This window comes from Uloborus diversus, chromosome 6 (assembly GCF_026930045.1).
Source record: "Uloborus diversus isolate 005 chromosome 6, Udiv.v.3.1, whole genome shotgun sequence".
Classification (NCBI taxonomy): Eukaryota; Metazoa; Arthropoda; class Arachnida; order Araneae; family Uloboridae; genus Uloborus; species Uloborus diversus.
In genome coordinates this window covers 168526024-168548021 of record NC_072736.1, presented here as the reverse complement: position 1 = coordinate 168548021, position 21998 = coordinate 168526024, and the positions used below count along the sequence as shown (strand labels likewise).

General features: G+C 33.4%; 1 protein-coding gene across 1 annotated transcript in view; it reads left to right on the top strand.

Moving 5' to 3' along the window:
• The window catches only part of LOC129225066 (tyrosine-protein phosphatase 69D-like), a 331748-nt gene that overhangs the window by 240778 nt on the left and 68972 nt on the right, over nucleotides 1–21998 (top strand). The window contains exon 15 of the mRNA XM_054859614.1: nucleotides 17529–17605. Within this exon, the coding sequence (XP_054715589.1) occupies nucleotides 17529–17605 (77 nt within the window). The remainder of the gene's footprint in view (nucleotides 1–17528; nucleotides 17606–21998) is intronic.

Genomic DNA, 21998 nt, shown 5'->3' with positions numbered 1-21998 from the left:
GCACGGGGCTGTGCACCTCGAAGCGATTTTTCGAAAATTCGATTTTGTTCTTTTTCCATTCCAATTTTGAGAAAATTTTACCGAGCAAATTATCACAACGTGGAAGAGTAAATTACGAAATTATCATAACGTGGAACCGTAACATTGGCGAGCAAATGAACATAGCAAATTGGCGAGAAAATCGTCATCCATTATTTGTAAATATACAGGCGAACCAAATGATCTTTTAATTTTCAACTACGGGCAAAGCCATGCGGGTACCATTAATTAAAAAATAAAACGCTTTTGTTCGAAAGAATCCTTAAACAGCAATCTTTCGTCACGATGTTTACCTAGCTTCGCGTATCGAAACTTTTCTGAAAAACTGAAAATAATGCTAGCGTAAGAAATAAGCGATCACATTCCTCAGTACTTGTTACACGCCACTTCAGCCGGGGAAAGACAGATGAGACAAGCTCATCCATTTCTTTCAAAGATCCATGATGCTCGACGAAGTGTTAACTTTCATGTAGTGACGGATCTTTTATTAAAACAAAAAAAAAAAGTTTTTTAAGAAAAAAAATGTGTGTAGTGTCTCTAATTAGTTTCGATCAACATCGGCGTTTAATTTTCCCGGACGGTACTTGGTTGTTTTTTCTTGTCGGAAAGAAGTTACCGTGAAATCATTTTTAGTTTTGATTTGTCTTCGGTCTGCTCTCACGAGCGCTCAACATATTTACAAGACACTTATGATTTGCCGGACAAATGAGATTGCTTCAGTTCTCTCTACCTGTATGCAGAGATAATGTTTTTTTGGCTGTATTAGGGGCAATCATAAAATTGCGAAAAGTAACTCTTAGGCCATGAGAGGTGTTTTCTAGATTTATCACTCTGTGCAGAAACATCCTAGCCATAAATGATATTCGTACGTCAACCTACGTCAGATACTCCTTCAAAATGAAATCCTCAGCCTAAGTACTTTAAGGCCGATTTCTGTATTTTTTTTCAATGGCACTCAGAGGTGAAAATAGTTTATGAGAAATATATCGCATAAATTGATAGTACAGTGCCCGCCACTAATAAAATCACTGGATTATAAAATCAGCCGCTTTTTAAAATCAAATCTAAAAGAACAGAATCCTTGCAATACCAAAACAAGTTAAAATCATCCTTTAATAAAATCACTTTCACCGTTTTATAAAATCAAACTTTTGGGCGTCATGTGTAATACTCTTTGGATGATAGTAGTTGACCAATCACTTAATTTTAATGTCATACAAAAAAGCGTGGGGTGCTGTCTATTTACATTTTTGCTTGGACAACAAATGGAAGAAATTCAAGACAACTGATAAGAATCCCCCCACGCTTTTTTGTATTACATTAAAATTAAGTGATTGGTCAACTACTATCATCCAAAGATTATTTTTCACTTTTTAGTTCATTTTGCTACGAAAGCGTGTTTTTTTAGTTTTTTAAACTATTATTTTATTTTTTCTGCTTTTTAGTCTTATGTTGGAGAATTATCAAGCGACGAAATTATTTATAAAACGAGTGCGAGGTAATATCATAAAGTTAAGACAAGGGCACCCCGATGGGAAGTTACTGTGAGTCACCGATGTATGTTTGCGGAAATCATATTTATATTACTTTGAAAATTTGAGATGCATTTGAATAAAAGTTTTGTTTAACAATGGTCTGATCAGCAATGAATTTCCAATTGAAGGCTCACCTAAATTTTGGCATGAAATTAGTTAAAAACAAATATGTTTCATGTTCTAATTACCATGGAACATTGGAACAAATTTTGTCTGATGCAGGAAAATTAAAGGTTTTTGTAGATATTTTTAAATAATTTTTGCGAGCATTTTTTGATGTATTTTTTAAAATTTTTCCTTTTTCACATTGTTGGATTTATGCCAAAATATTGATTAAAATTGGAGGAAACTAACAATTAAAAGGGTTAATTAATTAATTTGATTATAGAATATTGCATTGTCATCGGGTCTGAGATCGCGTGCCAAATTTCAAAAGAATCCGATCGCAGGAAGTGAACGAAATTTGAGCTGCAAGATTCCATTACAAGATACATACATACATACATACATACAGGTGAAGCTAATAAAAGCGTGTTAAAAAAAATTGATAAAGAAGCAGCAAGAAGTGAAGGAATCGGCCTAGAAGATGAAGAAATCAAAGTGCCAAATTTGTCCTTTCAATAGATGTCAGAAAAGCGCTTGTTGATATACGATGAACTAGAGCAAAGAGAAAAATGTAATGTTGAACGTTGCAAAACATTTTGTGAACTCTCAAACGATATTGGATCTTTGATCTGCAATTCTGTCAACCAAACAAGAATGCGTCGATATTTTAAGACTCTTGTGCAAGTATTAGAGAACGCTCCTCATATTTAGTTAAAATGACAACTGTATTTGAAATACTCATAAATGAACATAATTCATTACGTTTTTCGAGTACTTAAACTTCAAAACCTTTAATTTTTTTAAATGTTTTTTTTTTAAGGTATGCCGGTTTATAAAATCAGCCGCTTTATAAAATCAAACGTCCTCAGAACGAATGTGATTTTAATAAGCGGCGAGCACTGTAGCAACTTAGTTAACATTTCAACATGGTATTGAATGCAGTGACACTCCATAAGTGATTGAATACAAGTCACGATCTAATTTTCAGTCATCACTATCTAAAAATGGCTATCAACCCAATTCGCTGGTCTAAATACACGAAAAGAAAATTACTCAACTCCAAAGCAAATATTTTCTTCATTTCTATTTCATTTTCTGTCTTTGTACTTGTAAAACTAATCAACAGAATTTTGTTTCAAAAGAGAAGTACTTTAAATATTTTGGTTATGAGAAAATAATGATAGTGTATATCTAGATTGACCGCCATTTTGGGTTCTCATTAACCACGGGGTGATTGTACCTCGAGACAGCCGAACATATTGCACCTTAGGACACGTCCCAAAGTTCAACATATGCATGGTTCTTAATAATGAAGATATGTTAGGAATATGGAAAAATGTTCTAATCTGATGTAGTCTTTTAAACATACTTAATGTTAGATAATAATTCATTAATTCGTTATTTATGATTCACTAGTGGCACCCGCACGGCTTCGCCCGTAATAGAAAAATTGAAGGTCTTTTGGTTCGCCTGTATATTTACAAATGATGTGTAGTAAATTTTTTCGCCAATTGGCTTGTGCCCACGTTCCGGTTCCACGTTATGATAATTTCGTATCTCGCCAATTGGCTTGTGCCCATGTTACGGTTCCACGTCATGATAATTTCGTAATTTATTCGTCCATCTTATGATATTTTTTGTTTCTTAAAATAGGAATAGAAAAAGAACAAAATCGAATTTTCGAAAAATCGCTTCGAGGTGCACACCCCCATGCTACATACTAACTTTGTGCCAAATTTCATGAAAATCGGCCGAACGGTCTAGGCGCTATGCGCGTCACAGACATCCTACAGATATCCTACAGACATCCAGACATCCTCCGGACAGAGAGACTTTCAGCTTTATTATTAGTAAAGATTGTTCATTATTCATAATTTAATTCATTGCCGCAAGATTTTTTTTTTTTTTTGTGCAAAATTGGTTTAAATCACGGCTGTTTCCTGAATCATGACGAGTGTCCTATGGTACAACAGGATGTGTCCTAAGGTACAATTTGGACAGTTTGTAAATCTTGCTTTAAATGGCAGGCATTTTTTTTTCTTTTCAAACTGTTTGAATTTTAAAAAATATAGTATTGCAGAGAAATATGTTGGGGTGTTTTAGTGTGACTTTTATATTTTAAATTTGACTTAAATAATTGATTTTAAAAATTAAAATATGAAAAGCGTCCCGAGATACAACACTCACCCCTATTTATAGTAACCATCATCCTTGCTAGACATATTTATTTCGACCTGTGTGATACTATTCATTATAAAAACTACTCAATTTCACTTCCATTGACAAAATATTCATGAAATTCAAACTCGAAATGACGCAACGTTTGAACTTTAACAGTCAAACTCTCTTCGACTTTTAACATCTAATAGACTTAAAAATTTTCTTCGCTTTAAAATATTTCCTTCACTCATTACAGCACATTAACTAAGTAAGATGCGGAGTTTGAGTCGAAAAGACCTTGCGTACAAAAGGGTAATTATCCTGACCTTGACGATCTACTTTTTGTTACTTAGTGAGTTCGGTATTGATTAGTAACGTAGTCCAAATTCTTCATCTTCGGATAATAATAGTGTGTTTGAAGTAATAAAACTTCTAAATGTGAATTATTTTTTTCTCGATATCTAATACCTACAAATAAAATAGAGACCTTTATTTGTTCGTTTGCGATACCCAAGTGACCTACAGCAATAAAATTAGGTATAAAATTAGTTTTGTTTTAAAAATGACTGTCAATTACGCGTAGAATTGCTGTAATATAAAAATGATATGAAATTTATTCGTTCAAACTATTAAACAACTAGAAAAATCGCCCGTCAAGGTATGACGGGTGAAAATTGCATCCACATTTTGAACAAAGCAATTGCCTGTTTGGTGATATTTTGATACTTGAAATTTTAACCATAACTCCAGTAGATAGCATTCATTGTTAACCACTTTTTCTTTTCTTTACTCTCTTAAAATGAGTTTCACCGGTAAAACAGTTAAGTTACCGGATCCAGTTGAGCCTCGTCAAAATAAAGCATTTCCCCGCATGTCAAACATTACCAAAACAATATTATCAAATAATCATGCTATGGCGCGAATTTCATTGTTGATGACGTCGGAGCGTTACTCGATCAGTGAATTCGCTATCATATATATGAGGATACATTTTATTAAATTGATTTTTTCACGAGCTCAGTCTTCGTAAGTGATGAGATAATAAGTGAAATTAAATATTGAGCAATTTATTTCTTGAACATCCTACACAAGCCAAGTCGGCTACTCTCACCCATATACTATTAGGATAATTATTTTTGTTTACAGTTTTGTATTATCTGTAGAACAAAATACTTCCTAATTTCACCTCGACATCTATGCAACAGGTTTCAAGAGAAAATATTGTTGAGTAATCCTCATATGTATAATAAATAGCCAATGATCGAGTAACACTCCTGACGTCATCAACAATGAAACTCGAGCCACGGCATGATCATTCGATAATATGTTTTGGTCATGTTTAACATGCAGGGAAAGGCCTTATCGCGACAAGGCTGAACTGGATCCGGTCACTTTACTATTTCACTGGTAAGACTGTGTTATTTCGGGGGAATGAAGAAAGGAAAAACTGGTCAACAATGAACCTACTGGAGTTTAAGTTTAATCCACTGGAGTTAGGGTTAAAATGTCAACTATCAAACTATCACCAAACAGGCAATGGCTTCGTTCAAACGTAGGAGCAATTTTCACCCGTCATATCTTGACGGACGATTTTCCAGTAATTAGTATTTTCTCAGTTTTCGGCAGATTTTTTGCTCAAAATGGATTTCTGTGCTTGCTAGAATTTTCACAGCAGTTCAAAGTGACATCACTTGTTCCGAAAAAGTTATGTTTCACACACAAAAGCATCTATTTCAATTAAATCATTCACCAGTAAATGGTAATCAGATCTCTAAAAAAGAAATTTTTTCGCTGATAGTTGCTTTATAGTTAAATTTCTAGGGTCAGGTTAAGGCACATGGGGCACGGTCCCAGGGCACCAACATTTGGAGGGCACCAATTCTGTAGTTAAAGCTTATGTTGAACTCATTGCATATCGCACTTTTGCTTTTTTTTAAGTTGTATTATAGATCTTTTTTTTTATTATTAACGGCTTACAGCTACGGGCAAAGCTTGAAAAGATCTTACGTATATTATAATGGATTATTATTTTATGCTGTATCACTTCTACTTTTATAATGCATTGTCTCATCACATAAAGGTGACGGTGTTTCTTTGTTTGTACCCGATAGCCAGAAGAACCCATAGCACCTACAGCCCTGAAACTTGGCACAAAATTTGAACGTACCCCGGGGGGGTGCACCTCGAAGCCCGAATTCTAAATTTCGAATTAGTTTCTTTCTAGTAATTAATTAAGCTAAAAATTCACATGTTTCGCCAAATTGGTACTTGAAAAAATCCCTCCACCCCCTAACATTAGTTATCATTGGAAAGGGTTTTCTTTCCCGAATAAGATGATGTTTGTTCCATTTTTCTCAATTAATTAGAACAGGAGATATAAACGATTCTAATTGAGCCAATTTTCAAGGCTTCTCTTTCGAGAAATTGCTATAACACTAGGTCCACTTTCCAGACAATTTTCAACCATAACACTAGGTCCATTTTCCAGACAATTTTTCAATTACTTTCTTTTTAAACATTTTGGAGGAAGTTGCTTCGTTGCTTATGAATATTTTACTGTCATTACTTTATTTTCAATTCATTGTGCGTATGGTAATTGATTTTCTTTTCAATTAGAAAGTCGCTTAGCGAATTTGGTGATGAATTATGCAGTTTTTTTACATTTGAAAGCTACTGCAAATTTAATTTTGATGTCATTTGTTTTTCTTTAATTCAACGGATTTTTTTTAAATTTTTAGCACAAGCATCGCTGTGCGGGTACTGCTAGTATATTATATAGCAATAAAAGGTACCGCGATATTTAGCACGTGGCTGCGTTAACACTAAGTATCAAAAGGTCTTCACTATAGAATAAGCAGACGGGGGGGGGAGGGGGCACCAAATGAATTTCTTGCCCAGTGTCTTCAAAAATCATAGTCGGGCACATGTAGGAGAATATGGGGCAAAGTGAAATGGTGAAATATTTAGTCTGTTTTTAGCGCCACCAATCTGGCAGATTTTTATTTATGCAGTAGCACATTGAGTCGATTCCAGTCAGGGGAAGAAAAAAAACCCTCTGATGATCAAAACATATGGTAAAGCAAGAAATTTTCAAAAATTGATACTCATATTGTAATATTTTGTAGTAAGTCGAAAAATATTTTTTGTTATTTTAAAAAGATAAAACTAGTGTTATTGAAATTTAAATATTAATTGAGACCAGCTAATATTCGGAGCAGTATTTATTTATTAAACATTAAGCTTCTTCATAATATTTTGTACGATTAGTCAAGTACATGCAGAGCAAAGTGAATGGGGAAGAGTTAAAATAGTTCATTTCGTTTACTCATTCAGTAAATTATTAAATCACTTACTTAGTCATTTGTTTATTAATTCATTCACGTTCCTTCACTTATTAATCACTTAATTATATCATTCTCATATAATATATATGAGGATTACTCAACAATATTTTCTCTTGAAATCTATTGCATAGATGTTGCAGAGAAATTAGGAAGCATTTTGTGCTTCAGATAATATACAAAACTAAACAAAAATAATGTTCCTAATAGTAGATGAGTGAGAGCGGCCCACTTGGCTTGCGTAGGATGTTCAAGAAATAAATTGCTCAATATTCAATTTAGCTTATTCTCTCATCAAAAAATCAATTTAATAAAATGTATTCTCATATATATAATAGAAAATTCACAGATCGAGTAATGCTCTAACGTCATCAACAATGAAACTCGCGCCATAGCATGATTATTTGATAATATTTTTTTGGTAATGCTTGACGTGCAAGGAAATGCTTTATTTATTTTCTTATTAATTCACTATTTTATTTACTCATTTTCAAAATATATTTGCAATTTGTTCATTTCGATAAATGTAAGTTGATTTAAATGTCATTTATCCTCACTCCCCCCCCCCCCCATCTACTTTAAATGCCCTTTGTTGTGACTTTTTTACAACGTAACGCTTATTGCAGTAAAAACGCATTTCCGTTATGGCATTTCCTTCGCTCGCTTTGTGTACATCAGAAGTTTGCATTGTTCCTTCTTGTTGCACAATAATTTTCCAATTTCTTTATTTTCAAAACGGTAAATTATTTTATCTATTTCACTTATCCCCACATTTCTCTAATTTATTTTTACGTTATTGCGAAATGCAGTAAACTATTCTTTTGTATTAGGTATTTTTGTTTTTCCTATTTGCTGAAACAAATGTGAAATGGAAATGCTGTTCTTAACTAACTTTAGAGTAAGTTTTTAAGTATATGAATGTATGGGAGTTGCTTTATACTTAATTCTTCTTCAATATCATTAGAAAATGCAGTAGGTTTTTTTTTTTTTTAGCAATCACGATTGCTTATTGTTCTCACTTGACTGTTTTTGGCGTGCTATCATTTTATTTTCCCACCGCCACCCTCCACAGCATCACCGTCGACCGGGTCCTCACGATGCTGCTCCTATAGCGAACGCCGTCTCCAGGTTGCATCCATGTTGCATCCATGTCCTACACACACACGCGCATACATACACAACTACACGCACACATACACACACATACACACACAAAAACATACACAAACACATACACACAACTACCCACACATTCATGCCTGCACACAGACACAAACACATGCCCCCCTCCACACACACATTCATACACACAACTACCCACACACTTTTGCCAGCACACAGACACAAACACACATGCCTACACACACATACACATACCCCCTACACACAAACACACATACCCCCACACACAAACACACGCCTACATACACACACACACAACCGTGATTGCGAAAAACATAATTTGAATTCAAGAGGAAAAAGTTCAAATTAATTTTTTTTCTTGCTAAAAAAGTGTTGATTAAAATAAATATTGTATTGCAAAAACTTTAGAAATAGTTTTTAAGTTTAAATATATGGTAGTTGTTCATAGTTAACTTTTGTACTTTCTTCACCGTTATCAAAAAATACAGTAGAATATATTTTTTTAACTGATAAAGCATTAAATATAACAAATATTGCGTTCAAAGAACTTTAGAAATGGTTTTGAAGTTTGAACGTATGGTAATTGCTTCATGGCTGAATTTTAAACTTTAGTATCTTCTTCAGTGTTATTAGAAAACTAGAAAGTCGCCCGTCAAGGTATGACGGATGAAAATTGCTTCTACATTTGAACGAAGCCATTGCCTGTTTGGTGATATTTTGATAGTTGAAATTCTAACCCTAACCCCAGTGGATGAACCATAGACTAATAATAAGAGAAGACCGAGCTTTCCCAGACTTGCTGATGAAAAAATGGGTTCATGGATACATCATGTGACTGGTGGGAGGCTTGGCGAAAACTTTGGCGGCATGGTTGCCAGATGGCAGGATTATCTATAGTTTGGCACTCGACATGTATTTTGATACGTAATGTGTTTTCATTATAATTTTTTTTTCTAGGTGCAGAGATTGAACTGTTTTTCTTTTAGTTGTGCATTATTTTGACATTAGTAGTTGGTTTTTGATCACAGTTTTCAGTAACTTTTACTTCATTTGGAACTGCTACGTCAGCGTTGGCGTGAACGCAATGGCGTAAACGTTTTGCGTTAACCCAAAAATGTACTAATCGGTATCTTAAATTGAAATTGTAGGTAAAAATCTTACCGTTTGCGATTCTCTTTGGGCGCTTGCATCTTTAATTGCTTAGAGAGTTTATTGAAATTGACTAAAGAAAATGCACAATACTATCTAAACGAAAAACTCACTATATTAACAAAATATTTACTGCTTAGAATAACAAATTTACAAATCGGACTCCATAAAAGATCATTCTTCCGTGTTCCATCAATTCTATTTATTTTATTTCTAGCGGGCGTTGATCGTCTGCTACGATCGACGCCCGCTGTTGCTAGGATATCCACCAGTCACATGATTTGGTTTATGAGCAGCAAAAGGGTTGCCATAGCTTGGTCTATTCTTATTATTAGTCTATGGGATGAACCCTAAATTCCAGTAGATAGCGTTCATTGTTGACCACTCATTCGTTTCTTTGTTCCCCTCTAATGACACAGTCTTACCAGTAAAACAGTTAAGTTAACGGATCGAGTTTAGCCCTGTCAAAATAAAGCATTTCCCTGCCATGTCAATTACAAAAAAATATCATCAATTTATCATGTCGAAGAACAAATTTCATTGTTGATGACGTCAGCGTTACTCGATCATTCGCTATTATATATATATATGAGGATACACTAAAGTATTTTTTGTGAGCTTAGTTTTTTTACTTTATCGCTAAAATAAATTTGAAATAAAATAAATATTTCAGTAAAAGATTATTAGGGTTCATTATAGAAGCTTAAACATACAGAGCGAAAACGAACAGCTTACCTTTACACCCCGAGCGGCATTAACTGCACCCGTCATAACACATTACTTTAAGACCTTTAAAAATTTCACTGTTCTAAAAGTTCATGAGCCAACTTTTGCCGCGTATCCTTTCAAATGAAGCCATTAGTATACGACATTCTAACAATGCCCTAGAAGTCTAGAAATATCCTTGTAAACAGATGAACCGGGTTGAAAATCCTACGACGGCCCGATCATTTCCAATTTGTAGAAGATGTTCGTTTGGCGTCAAAAGGTCATAAATTAATGAATTATGTAAATGAATTTCATTGATTTGAAGACTGAAGTTTCTCATTAGGGAATTGATTACGTCATTAGAACATGTTTTCCCTTTTCCCTTCATTCTCCAGAGAAAATAAATTAGGGATTTTTTTTATTATTATTTTCGTGTATCATAAACTAATTTTCTTTAATGTCTGATAATTTCTACTAAGCCGGCCATCTAGCTTTTAGTATTGCAAATTTTTCCGGTTAATGCTATGAAATTAATCAATATCCGTTTTTATACATTGGATATTTTGTAAATTAAAACATTTTGTAAAGTGGACAGTTTATTGTTCTCTTTAAAATGTTACCTCTATTTGTTTTATAAAATACAACTGCACTTCGAACTCAGTCATGCTTTCAGCCTATTCAATTTTTTCAGTACTTTTAATTTTTTAAAAAATACTTAGATGGTCCAGTGCTGCACTCTCTCGGCAAGGTCATTAAATAAGTTTTCTACTCTTTCTTTTGCAAAAAAAAAAAAAGTTGCCAATATTTTGCCCAGCCAGTTACATCATTCAATTAGTCTATGTTCAATAATTCTTAAACTATTGTTTTAGGGCTAATTTTGAAGTTGTTGAAAGTACTCTTTTACATTGAAATATTATATGCAATATAATCTTAATATATAAAAATCAATGTCCTGAGATAACATAATATATACATATATATATATATATATATCAACGCACAGCCGAAACCGCTGATACCTCAGACTTGAAATTTGGCAGGCATGTCCGCATGATTACGAAAGTAACCACTAAGAAAGGATTTTTCGAAATCTCAATTAGTTCGGGAGAAATTAATTAAAACCCGTTAATTTCTGCGAAATTAAAACCTGTCATTGAAATTTAAATCCCCCTTTGAAAGGCCTTCCTCCATTCAAATCATTATTCAGTACTTCATCTCAACTTTTGGTCGATAGCGAATTTTAAATTTGATATTGTTTTTATTTCTCACGTGATTCTTCGAGGCTTTTCTCAAGTCAAATAATGATGTTTCTGTCTTTTACTTTCATTTTTTCAAAACTAGAAACGAAGTTTTTAAGAACATCATCATAGGCGGACTATCCTTTTGAATTTAGAAGAGTGCAGTTTCCTGCAAAAGTTTGCTTTGCAATAACCGTTAATAAGTCACAAGGACAGACATTAAAAGTAGCAGGGATCAATTTAAAGAAGACTTTTTTTTTTTTCACACGGCCAATTTTATGTAGCTTGCTCCAAAGTCTGTTCATCAAGCAGCTTAATAATTTTAGCACCAGAAAAAAACCAACCTAAAAATCTGTTATACAAAGAAGTTCTTGCTTAAACTTAGGTACAACAATAAAATGTGGATGGCCTGTGTTTGCAAAGATAATCAATACTTTAAAAGGATCGTTAATAACAGTTAAAGATCGGTTAAGGACAAGGGCATATACATAAAGAGTCCAGGGGCCCCGGGATCCTCCCAAAATTAAAATATATATATAGGTTATAAGTAATTATTACAGGGGATTTTCGAAACTTGGTGCCCCAAACACTGTTAACCCTTACTAATTCCATTACCCGAGCAATGCCGGGTACGGGAATGCTAGTAAGTAATAAAAACCTTGTGAGGTTTTGACATAAAAAGAGAGAGTTTTTAAACATTTAAAAATTATTTTTCTGCATTAAAATTACACTAATTTAGTCAAAATAATTGATTTTGCATCGAATTTCTGAGACGTGCCTTTAAGTGACCTCCAATGGCAGCATAGCTTTAAACCAGGCTAATTTGAATCGTTCTATACCAGAAAACACTATAAATCTTTTAATATGTGAGTAGAGTAGTTTAAAAGAGAGAAATTGTAACTCAAAGTTACTTTGAAAGACTTTTTTAACAGGCTTTTATCAGCTTCACCTTTATGTACGTATGTATGTATGTATGTACGCAATGGAATCTCGCAACTCAATTTTCACCCACTTCCTGCCGTCGGATTCTTTTGAAATTTGGAATGTGACCTCAGACCCCCCCCCCCCCCCACAGTGACAATACAATATTCCGCGATCAAATTAATTAACTTTTAATTTATAGTTTTAATTAATAGTAATTTCAATCTCATTTTTGCATAAATAATACATGTATGGGTGTTTGCATGGGTACGTTGTCAAATGACAACAAGCGGCTTTTAGGGGTTTAAAAACAAAATAAGAGTAATATCCTAATCCTTCTGGTCAGAATTTTTCTAGATATCTAACAAGTAATAAAGTTACGCTTCCAGTCACGGATCTGCGCACCCGTAGACCCCGCAGTGGGGGGAGGGCCAGGGCCTTAAAGGACCCAATGGCCCAATAAATTGAAAAAAATGAAAAAACCAGCACTAAGATTTATTAATGTTGCAAATATACACTGCTGGCCTCTGGGGAGGAACCCTACAGATTATGCTGCAGGGAGGATCAAAATTTATAGATCCGCGCCTGTACACTTCTGCTCATTTTAAGAATTAGTACCTGGACGACCGAGCTTCGCTCGGCTTTAAAAGAATTATTTTTTGTCAACTCGTGTTTTTTTAAGGTTCAATACTTTTTCAAATATAATTGAAAAGCTTCACGTTAACGAAATATTAAGCACTCGACCTTCTTAATAATACTAAAGTATCAAACAAAGAAGATTCTGAATGTAATTAAATTAACATTTTGCTTTAAACTATCTGTTACTTTGTTTCCACTATACAATTTTCTTCTCAGTAATTAAAATATTTTGACCTTAGCCAGTTTTGCTATGGGGAAATCGGTTTTTAACCGAATACTTCCTTTCATACTATGATGCATTTCACGATTTTATCCCAATCGAGATTTTTTTTTGAATAAGTACTTTTAGTGTAGTTGGTCACTTTACGCCAGAAAATGCTACATACAGCATGATATCCATCAAAACTGATGATCAACAAACCATTCCAACAAATGATAACAACTGTCTTAACAAAACATAAACAGTCTCAAGAAATACGTTTCTTCGAAATAAAATTTAGATGCGTGATTTAAAAAACATGTTAAACTATTTGAAGTGTAAAAAGAAAATAAATAAATAAAATAAAATAAAATAAGACGGTCAAACAATAGTTTCACTTAAAAAAGAAAAAAGCCTTACATCGACTTACTAATTTCAAACACAAGAGTGTTTGAAATTAGCCAAAGTGGCCAATATCAGCCAAGCCTGGCAACCCAAAGCAAGGTTAAAATTTTAAGCAAAAAGTGGCACATTTTCATTGTTATGGTTGCAAATCGTCTGCCTGATGCGTTAATTCACAGTTTACTTCAAGGCTTAACTTAATTAGACTTTATAATAAAAAACTGTTTTTTGTAAAAAATCGCGTTTTTACAGAAAAAACACTGATGTAGATGAACTTAGAATGCAAAACTACAATTAAATCCAAAATTTCATCCAAATCGTTAGAGCGTTTTCGAGATACGAAATATATATATACCGATACCCACAAGAATTGCTCGTTTAAAGATATAAGATATTACTATTTCAAAGTTGGGACTAAATATTAGTCTTGTTAGTTTACTATTCTTATATAGGCGACCCTCGTATAACATGGTACTTCTATAACACGGTTTCGATATTACACGGTACGAAACTTGAATTTCATACTTCATGGTTTTGAAATAACTCGAATGTTATATTTAAAAAAGTATGAATTTAATTTTTGTTTAATACATTCTGTTAATGGTTGATAACTCTAATAAGTTTTTACTTTGTTTTTATGACACTTGGTTTCGATATAACACGGTGCAAATCCATTGATTTACATTATTTCTAAGTCTCGTATAACACAGTTTCGATATGACACGGAACACGGTTTCGATATAACACGATACATCTCGTGACCTGATTTTTCTCATGCACATACATAACTAGTACTTAAAATAAGTAAAAATGTTATTTTTAAAAAAGTATCGTATAACACGGTTTCGATATGACACGGAACACGGTTTCGATATAACACGATACATCTCGTGACCTGATTTTTCTCATGCACATACATAACTAGTATTTAAAATAAGTAAAAATGTTATTTTTAAAAAAGTATCGTATAACACCGTTTCGATATAACACGATACATTTTGTGTGACCTGATTTTTCTCATGCACATACATAACTAGTATTCAAAATAAGTAAAAATGTTATTTTTAAAAAAGTCTCGTATAACACAGTTTCGATATGACACGGAACACGGTTTCGATATAACACGATACATCTCGTGACCTGATTTTTCTCATGCACATACATAACTAGTATTCAAAATAAGTAAAATTGTTATTTTTAAAAAAGTATCGTATAACACGGTTTCGATATGACACGGAACACGGTTTCGATATAACACGATACATTTTGTGTGACCTGATTTTTCTCATGCACATACATAACTAGTATTTAAAATAAGTAAAAATGTTATTTTTAAAAAAGTATCGTATAACACGGTTTCGATATGACACGGAACACGGTTTCGATATAACACGATACATCTCGTGACCTGATTTTTCTTATGCACATACATAACTAGTATTTAAAATAAGTAAAAATGTTATTTTTAAAAAAGTCTCGTATAACACAGTTTCGATATGACACGGAACACGGTTTCGATATAACACGATACATCTCGTGACCTGATTTTTCTCATTCACATACATAACTAGTATTTAAAATAAGTAAAAATGTTATTTTTAAAAAAGTATCGTATAACACGGTTTCGATATGACACGGAACACGGTTTCGATATAACACGATACATTTTGTGTGACCTGATTTTTCTCATGCACATACATAACTATTATTTAAAATAAGTAAAAATGTTATTTTTAAAAAAGTATCGTATAACACGGTTTCGATATGACACGGAACACGGTTTCGATATAACACGATACATTTTGTGTGACCTGATTTTTCTCATGCACATACATAACTAGTATTTAAAATAAGTAAAAATGTTATTTTTAAAAAATTCTTTAAAAAAAGTTTCGTATAACACGGTTTCGATACTACACGGAACGAATTAACCGTGTTATACGAGGGACACCTGTATATGTATACTGGTTATTTTATCTTATCACACTTCTTATTATTTTGCCTCTTACTCTTAACTACATTTATGCTTTACGGACATGATTCAGCAATAACATCACACGGTTTCATCCATTACGATAGTCACAATTTTGACATTACGTCTGCGTCTCGCGCATAACTAATTCACGTAAAAGCCTCAATGCAAATGGCTGATAATGTTGCTACCCATTAATGCGACAAGCGTTATAATCCCAAAAGGATGGTCCCGAATGTCCTTCAGGACATCCGTGGATTAACGGGATATCACGTACGAGTATGAAAGGATGCTGCATTGTGGGATATCTATTGATATTGGGAACGGGGAGTATGACGTCTGCTTTATGGATACATTAGTTGATCATTTGGAGAGTGCTTATGAATTGAGCATTCAATTTGGTTTGTTGTTGTCGATGGATTCTATTGGATTCTTATGTACTTCGAATTTGGAGAAAAGGCTTGGTTGGGAGAGAATGCTCAAGCTTACGGTACGTCGTTGTTGCCACAAGGAAATTTCATAAAATGTATTCTTTAAAGGGGACCGGGACACAAAAAATCGTCAAATTTGCAATTTTGTTTTATCATTTCAAAAACCTTTCCGTTTTTTTTCTGCTTAAAAGGACGTTTGAATCTTCTTTCTATCTTAACTAGAAGAAAAGATCTAATTATTTTTGTTTCAAGCATTTAACTAATATTATATTTAACTTTGATAATTAAAACGCGTTTTCCTCCATGATGCATTTTTTCCTGATTTTTTGCATTCAAACTCTTATAAGGCAAGAACTGATAAAGATAAAGCAATGAAATTTGGATCATATCTTTTTTTAAACAGTTAACTTTAATTTTTATTCGGCAAATTTGAAAAAAAAAGCGTTTATTGCAAAATATTTTTTTTTTTAAGTATTTCCGAATTTTTCGAAATTTTTCTTCAAATATTTTCTACTTTTTATTGAATAAATATTTCTTAAATCGCCGAAAAAAAATTAAAACTTAGATATTTGAGCATAATTTTTTGAAAAAAGAAAGCGTAAATCGACCAAGAATATTTTGAGTTATAGCGATTTCAAGCAACCCCATTAAAAAAAAAAAAACACATCACGTTTAAAGAAAAAAAAAATTTTATATTTATGTTATGATTTTGCTTATTAAATAGATGGTGAATGAGTGCTAAAAATTTCAAAACTATACACTGTTTAATAATTTATTTTTCAAAATGTGTCCCGGAAAAATCGAGTTTAGTTCTCGAAAAGGACTGACCAAAGAAACACAGGAATATTGAAAGAAATTCGGTGAATATTGTTAACGCGTGCATAGGCGGCTCGTACGGGGAGGCAAGGGGGGCGAAGATTGCCCCCTAACTTTCAAAATCAAAGGGACCCTGCCCCTCTACTTTTCTAAGTTTAAAATTATCAATCGATCAAAAAACGTGACTGTAGATGAATTCACGTGTTTAAAACAAAGAAGAATTGAGTAAGTGTGTGTTTTAAATTTTTCTCACGTTATTATTTTCATGAAATTTTAAATGGAACACTCATTTCTGACGGGCTCCAAAATTTCTGTGCACGCCCCTGCTAATAAGCATTTACTTATCTTTCTTATCTAAATAAACGAAGCAGTGCAGTATACAGTTATATCGAATATTATCGTCCCTTTTCCTTCTGAAGTTCAACTTGAGTATTAAAAGTAATGTGTAAATGACTGTTAAAGGGGTATTGTTTTGCTCGTTGTGCAATATAAACCTTCTTATTTCATCAAATCAGTTTCCAAACTTTCTGTATACAACAGAAAAATTCGTTCATGTTCTTCTAAAACTACTACAGTACGAAATATAACAAAATTTGCGTTCATTAGATGTTTATTCCCTAATTTTCGTTTATCAAAAAAAAGTTTATGTAACTAAAAATCCCTAAAATATCAAATATATAATTTTGTTTTAATTATTGAAATATTAAACATTTGTCTTACTTTCATTTAGATGATCAAACCCGGGTTCGGCTATCATCAGATGTGGACGTTGTGGGGTCCGATTACATCAATGCCAATTTCATCGAGGTATGCACTCTTTTACTTGTTGATTATTTGAAATGACATAGACCACTTGATTCGCTTACGCGTATAGGCCGTGACAATCACTGAAATTCAGGCCAACAAAGAAGGCGCTATAGGCAATTCCTGTTTCCCATTCTTAACTTTGAAACGTTGCTATTGATTGGTAGATACACAGGATTGAATTCAGCGCCTCTTGCGGTCAATCCCTGTTTCCCATTTTTAACTTTGAAAAATTTGCCATTGATTGGTGGATACACAGGATTGGGTTCAACGCCTCTTGCGGTCAAAAGGCGTATTTTTCGAGAATTTCAAGAGCAGATCATCTTAGGCTACTAGCTGCATCGGTTTAACACAGAAAAGTCATGAATTGTCTAGGCCCTTAAAGCGTAAGCGAATCAAGTGCGGCCATGCATGGACATAACAGAAAAAACACAACATGTGAATTACCTAGAAGCATTGAGCAATAAGTGCCAAAATCAAAGATTTGGAGACAACTACAGTTGTGGCAAACCTAACCTGGGCAGCACTGCCAAGGTTACGTGGATTGTCATCATACCATTACGACACTGCCAGGTTAGGTTTGCCCCAACTACTGTAACCCCTTTTTATATCGCGCCTCGTTATATGGTGCATTCGAAGCTTTTCGTCTGTCTCCCGAAAAAATAAAGAAAGTAAAACTTAGGTTTGAGAGAGATCACTTAAGTAGTAAAATAATTGTATTTCCCGGGATTATTCCTTTCCTCCCTTTTCAGCCAAAACTTGTAGTAACTAACAAAACTAATAGTTTTTTACCTATTATTCGGATTATTCGCGGTTACCGTGCCACCCTGTTCCGCAGATAATCACGAGTTTACTGTATTTCAATTATTTTCTTTTCTCGAAGCATTTGGTAAGATAATTTTTTTTTTTTTTTTTTTTTTTTTTTTTTTTTTTTTGAGCAATCACCGATTGCTTATTGCTTTCATTTGACTGTTTTTGATGTCCTATCATTTTTCCCACCGCCACCCTCCGCAGCATCAGCGTCGACCGGGTCCTCACGATGCTGCACCTCTAGCGAAAACCGTCTCCAGGTTTCGTCAATATCCTACACTTACACGCATACATACACGCACCTACACACATATACATATATACACCTACACACATATACATATATACACCTACACACACAAACACACACTCACATACACACAACTACCCACACACTCATGCCTGCACACAGACACAAGCACACATGCCTACACACACATACACATACCCCCACACACACATACACACAACTACCCACACACTCATGCCTGCACACATGCCTACACACACACACATACCCTCCACACACAAACACACACGCTTACATATACACACACACTCGTGATTGCGAAAAACATAATTTGAATTCAAGATGGCAAAATTCAATTTTTTTTTTTTTTTTTTGCTCCGAAATTCAGCTTAATATAGGAATAGGCTAGATTGATTTTACATGCACATAATCGGTTACTTTAAGGTTAGAGAGATCGTTTTTGTTAATGACCTCCGTGTTTTCGGATATATCGCGCTTTTTTATTGTCTCCCGGCAAGTAGGATATAACGAGAGCCTGCTGTGTACTACAAATGGTAGACATAACAATGCCTCCGTTTTGGGAAAAAAATATTTTGTCACTTTTATTCCAATTGTTATAAGCAGGGTCGCCGAGAGCAAAAACGGATGCGGGAAAAAAAAGTAGCCTCAATAGAAAGGTTGCTTATACAGTATCCTCGTATATATATATAATAGCGAATTCACTGATCGCGTAACGCTCCTGACGTCACACTGTAAAAAAAAACTGTACATTTTGAAGAAGTTATCCGTATTTTTTACAGAAAAAAACTGTTCGTAATAAAATACAGGATTTCTCTGTTTTTTTGAATCTGTAACCGGTTATACTTTGTTTTTCTTCGAATCTTCGAAATTTCGCCCGCGTGTTTGGATTTTGGTTCTCGTGCTCGAGTTTTTGATCTTATATTTATTTAAAGCGAGTAAATCTTAAATCGTTTGCAACTTCCATTTCATTGCATCCTAATCAATATTTTATTATTATGTTTTTTTGTCATCTGTTACAGAGGCATATTCGGAAATTTACCTTTGTATACATGTATTTCGTAGTAGTATAGTAAATATTGAAATGTATTTATGAAAGTATAGTTTCATTTTTTAATCTTCATAAAATAATAAATCAGCTTGAATAAATAATAAAAATACGGAAGATTTCTGCAAAATAAACGGAAGGAAACTGGCGTCCTGGCTGACAGTTTTTTTCCGTAAATTTTACGGATTTTTTTTACAGTGCACCAGCAATGAAACTCGCTCCATAGCATGATAATATTTTTTAACAATGTTTGACATGCAGGGAAATGCTTTATTTTGACGAGGCTCAACTGGATGCGGTCACTTAACTGTTTTACTGGTAAGATTGTGTCATTTCAAGGGAATGAAGAAACGAAAAAATTTTGAAAAAAAAAAAATAGAACCGACTTCAAAATTGCTCTAAAAAGTGAAAAATAATTTTATTCTTTAAACACCATCGATAATACTTTTAAACATAATTTTTGAAGTTGGCGCAAAAACGATCGATAAAATCATTCACAGCCATAACTCAACTACAAGTATAAATTTAACCAGGTCCAGTTTCTTCACTACCACATGCATTACGCATTGATGACAGCATATTTGAGTAACGATATAAATGTTTCGTTCCTAAGTTTGGATGATTTTTTGATAAAAATATGAACGAAGCATGGTTACAATGGATTTTACTTTTTGTTTTTGCGCCAACTTCAAAAATTATGTTTAAAAGTATTATCGATGGTGTTTAAAGAATAAAATTATTTTTCACTTTTTAGAGCAATTTTGAAGTCGGTTCTATTTTTTTTTTTTTTTTCAAAATTTTTTTATTTTATTCTTTTTAGTGTAAATGCAGATATTTCAGTAAAAGTAAGAAGTTACCTAGTAAGAAGTTCGGCTCTATATCACTGTATTGCTTTAGAAAAGCCTTTATTCAAAATTATCATTACAATTACTATTAATGTTACTGTTATATATGGCACCAAACTTTTATAACAATGAGTTTCCTATTGTCGCGTAGATGAAGATAGCGAAGACAATGTGAAAGCCAAATGAAGCGAATACTCGTTAGTCTCAACTCGAGATCTTTATTCAGAACCACGAATGAACGTTACATCTCCTTATATACAACTTAAGAAAGTGCTGGAACTTTCCAGACTTGGAAAGATACAGAAATTAATAGAACACAATTTCCAAAATACATCTCACGCTATGATGTCGCAGCGAAGTTTCTGAATCAATTGTGTCATCTTTAGATGTCATAGTTGATGCTTCAAATCCTAATGATCCCCCCAACTTCAGTCCTCAAACGCGGTATCAAGTGCGGAGTTACTCGGTAACGATTTTTTTTTTTTTTCGTGATGCCAACAACAATTGTCAAAATCATTACGTTGCCACTCTCTTTATAAAAATATCTAGGAATGAAATTTTTAGTGGAAAACATCAAATTAAAGTAATCTAAAGCGTAGCAACTATATTTTATGCACGTACTCGTGTTTAGAATAATTTTTCGAAACAAAAATAGTTGAATTAAAACAAAGAAATAACTTTCTAGGTCGGTGCTTAATACAGTCAAGCGCACTTATTAGAATATCGGTTAAAAGAATTTCCCGCTTAATTTAGTACATTTTCAATGTACCAAACCGTTGATCAGTCATTTTTACCGAAAAATCACCCATTAAAAATATTAATGATATTATGGCTTATTTTTAAGCAGAATTCATGTTTTAGGATCCTTCTGTTTCTAAAAAAGCGTTAACATTATTTCATAATGTGGTTTTCAAAATAACTGCTCCGAACCTAGTCGGATATTTTAAAAGAATGCATGCGCACCCAACACAGAATAAAAACGTAACAACATTCATTGACTATCACATCTCCACAATCGGATTATATAATGTCCTTTTTCTATTATTATCACGTAGAACTAAATTTTACAGATAGCGCTTAAAAATAAATTTCCCACATTATCCTTCTAAAAAAAAAGATCCTTTCCATTCACTATTCCCAGACCAAACAAAATAGCTAGTAAAAAATACGAACGCAAGTAAAGAAGAATCCTCAACAAGAGAAATGCTTCCGTACGGAAACATCCTTTTTTCTTTTTTTTTTTTTCCTTCTTTCTTTTTTTTTCGTACTTTATACAAGAAGGAAAAAACGGAAACGGACTTAAAGCTTGGAGTGACGACGATGAAAAACGGAGAAAGCTCCATGCGGAGGAAAGAACTTGAAATCTCTGTAGTAAATAATGACAAAAATAAAACGAAATGAAAGCTACAGGGACGTGGTTCCTCT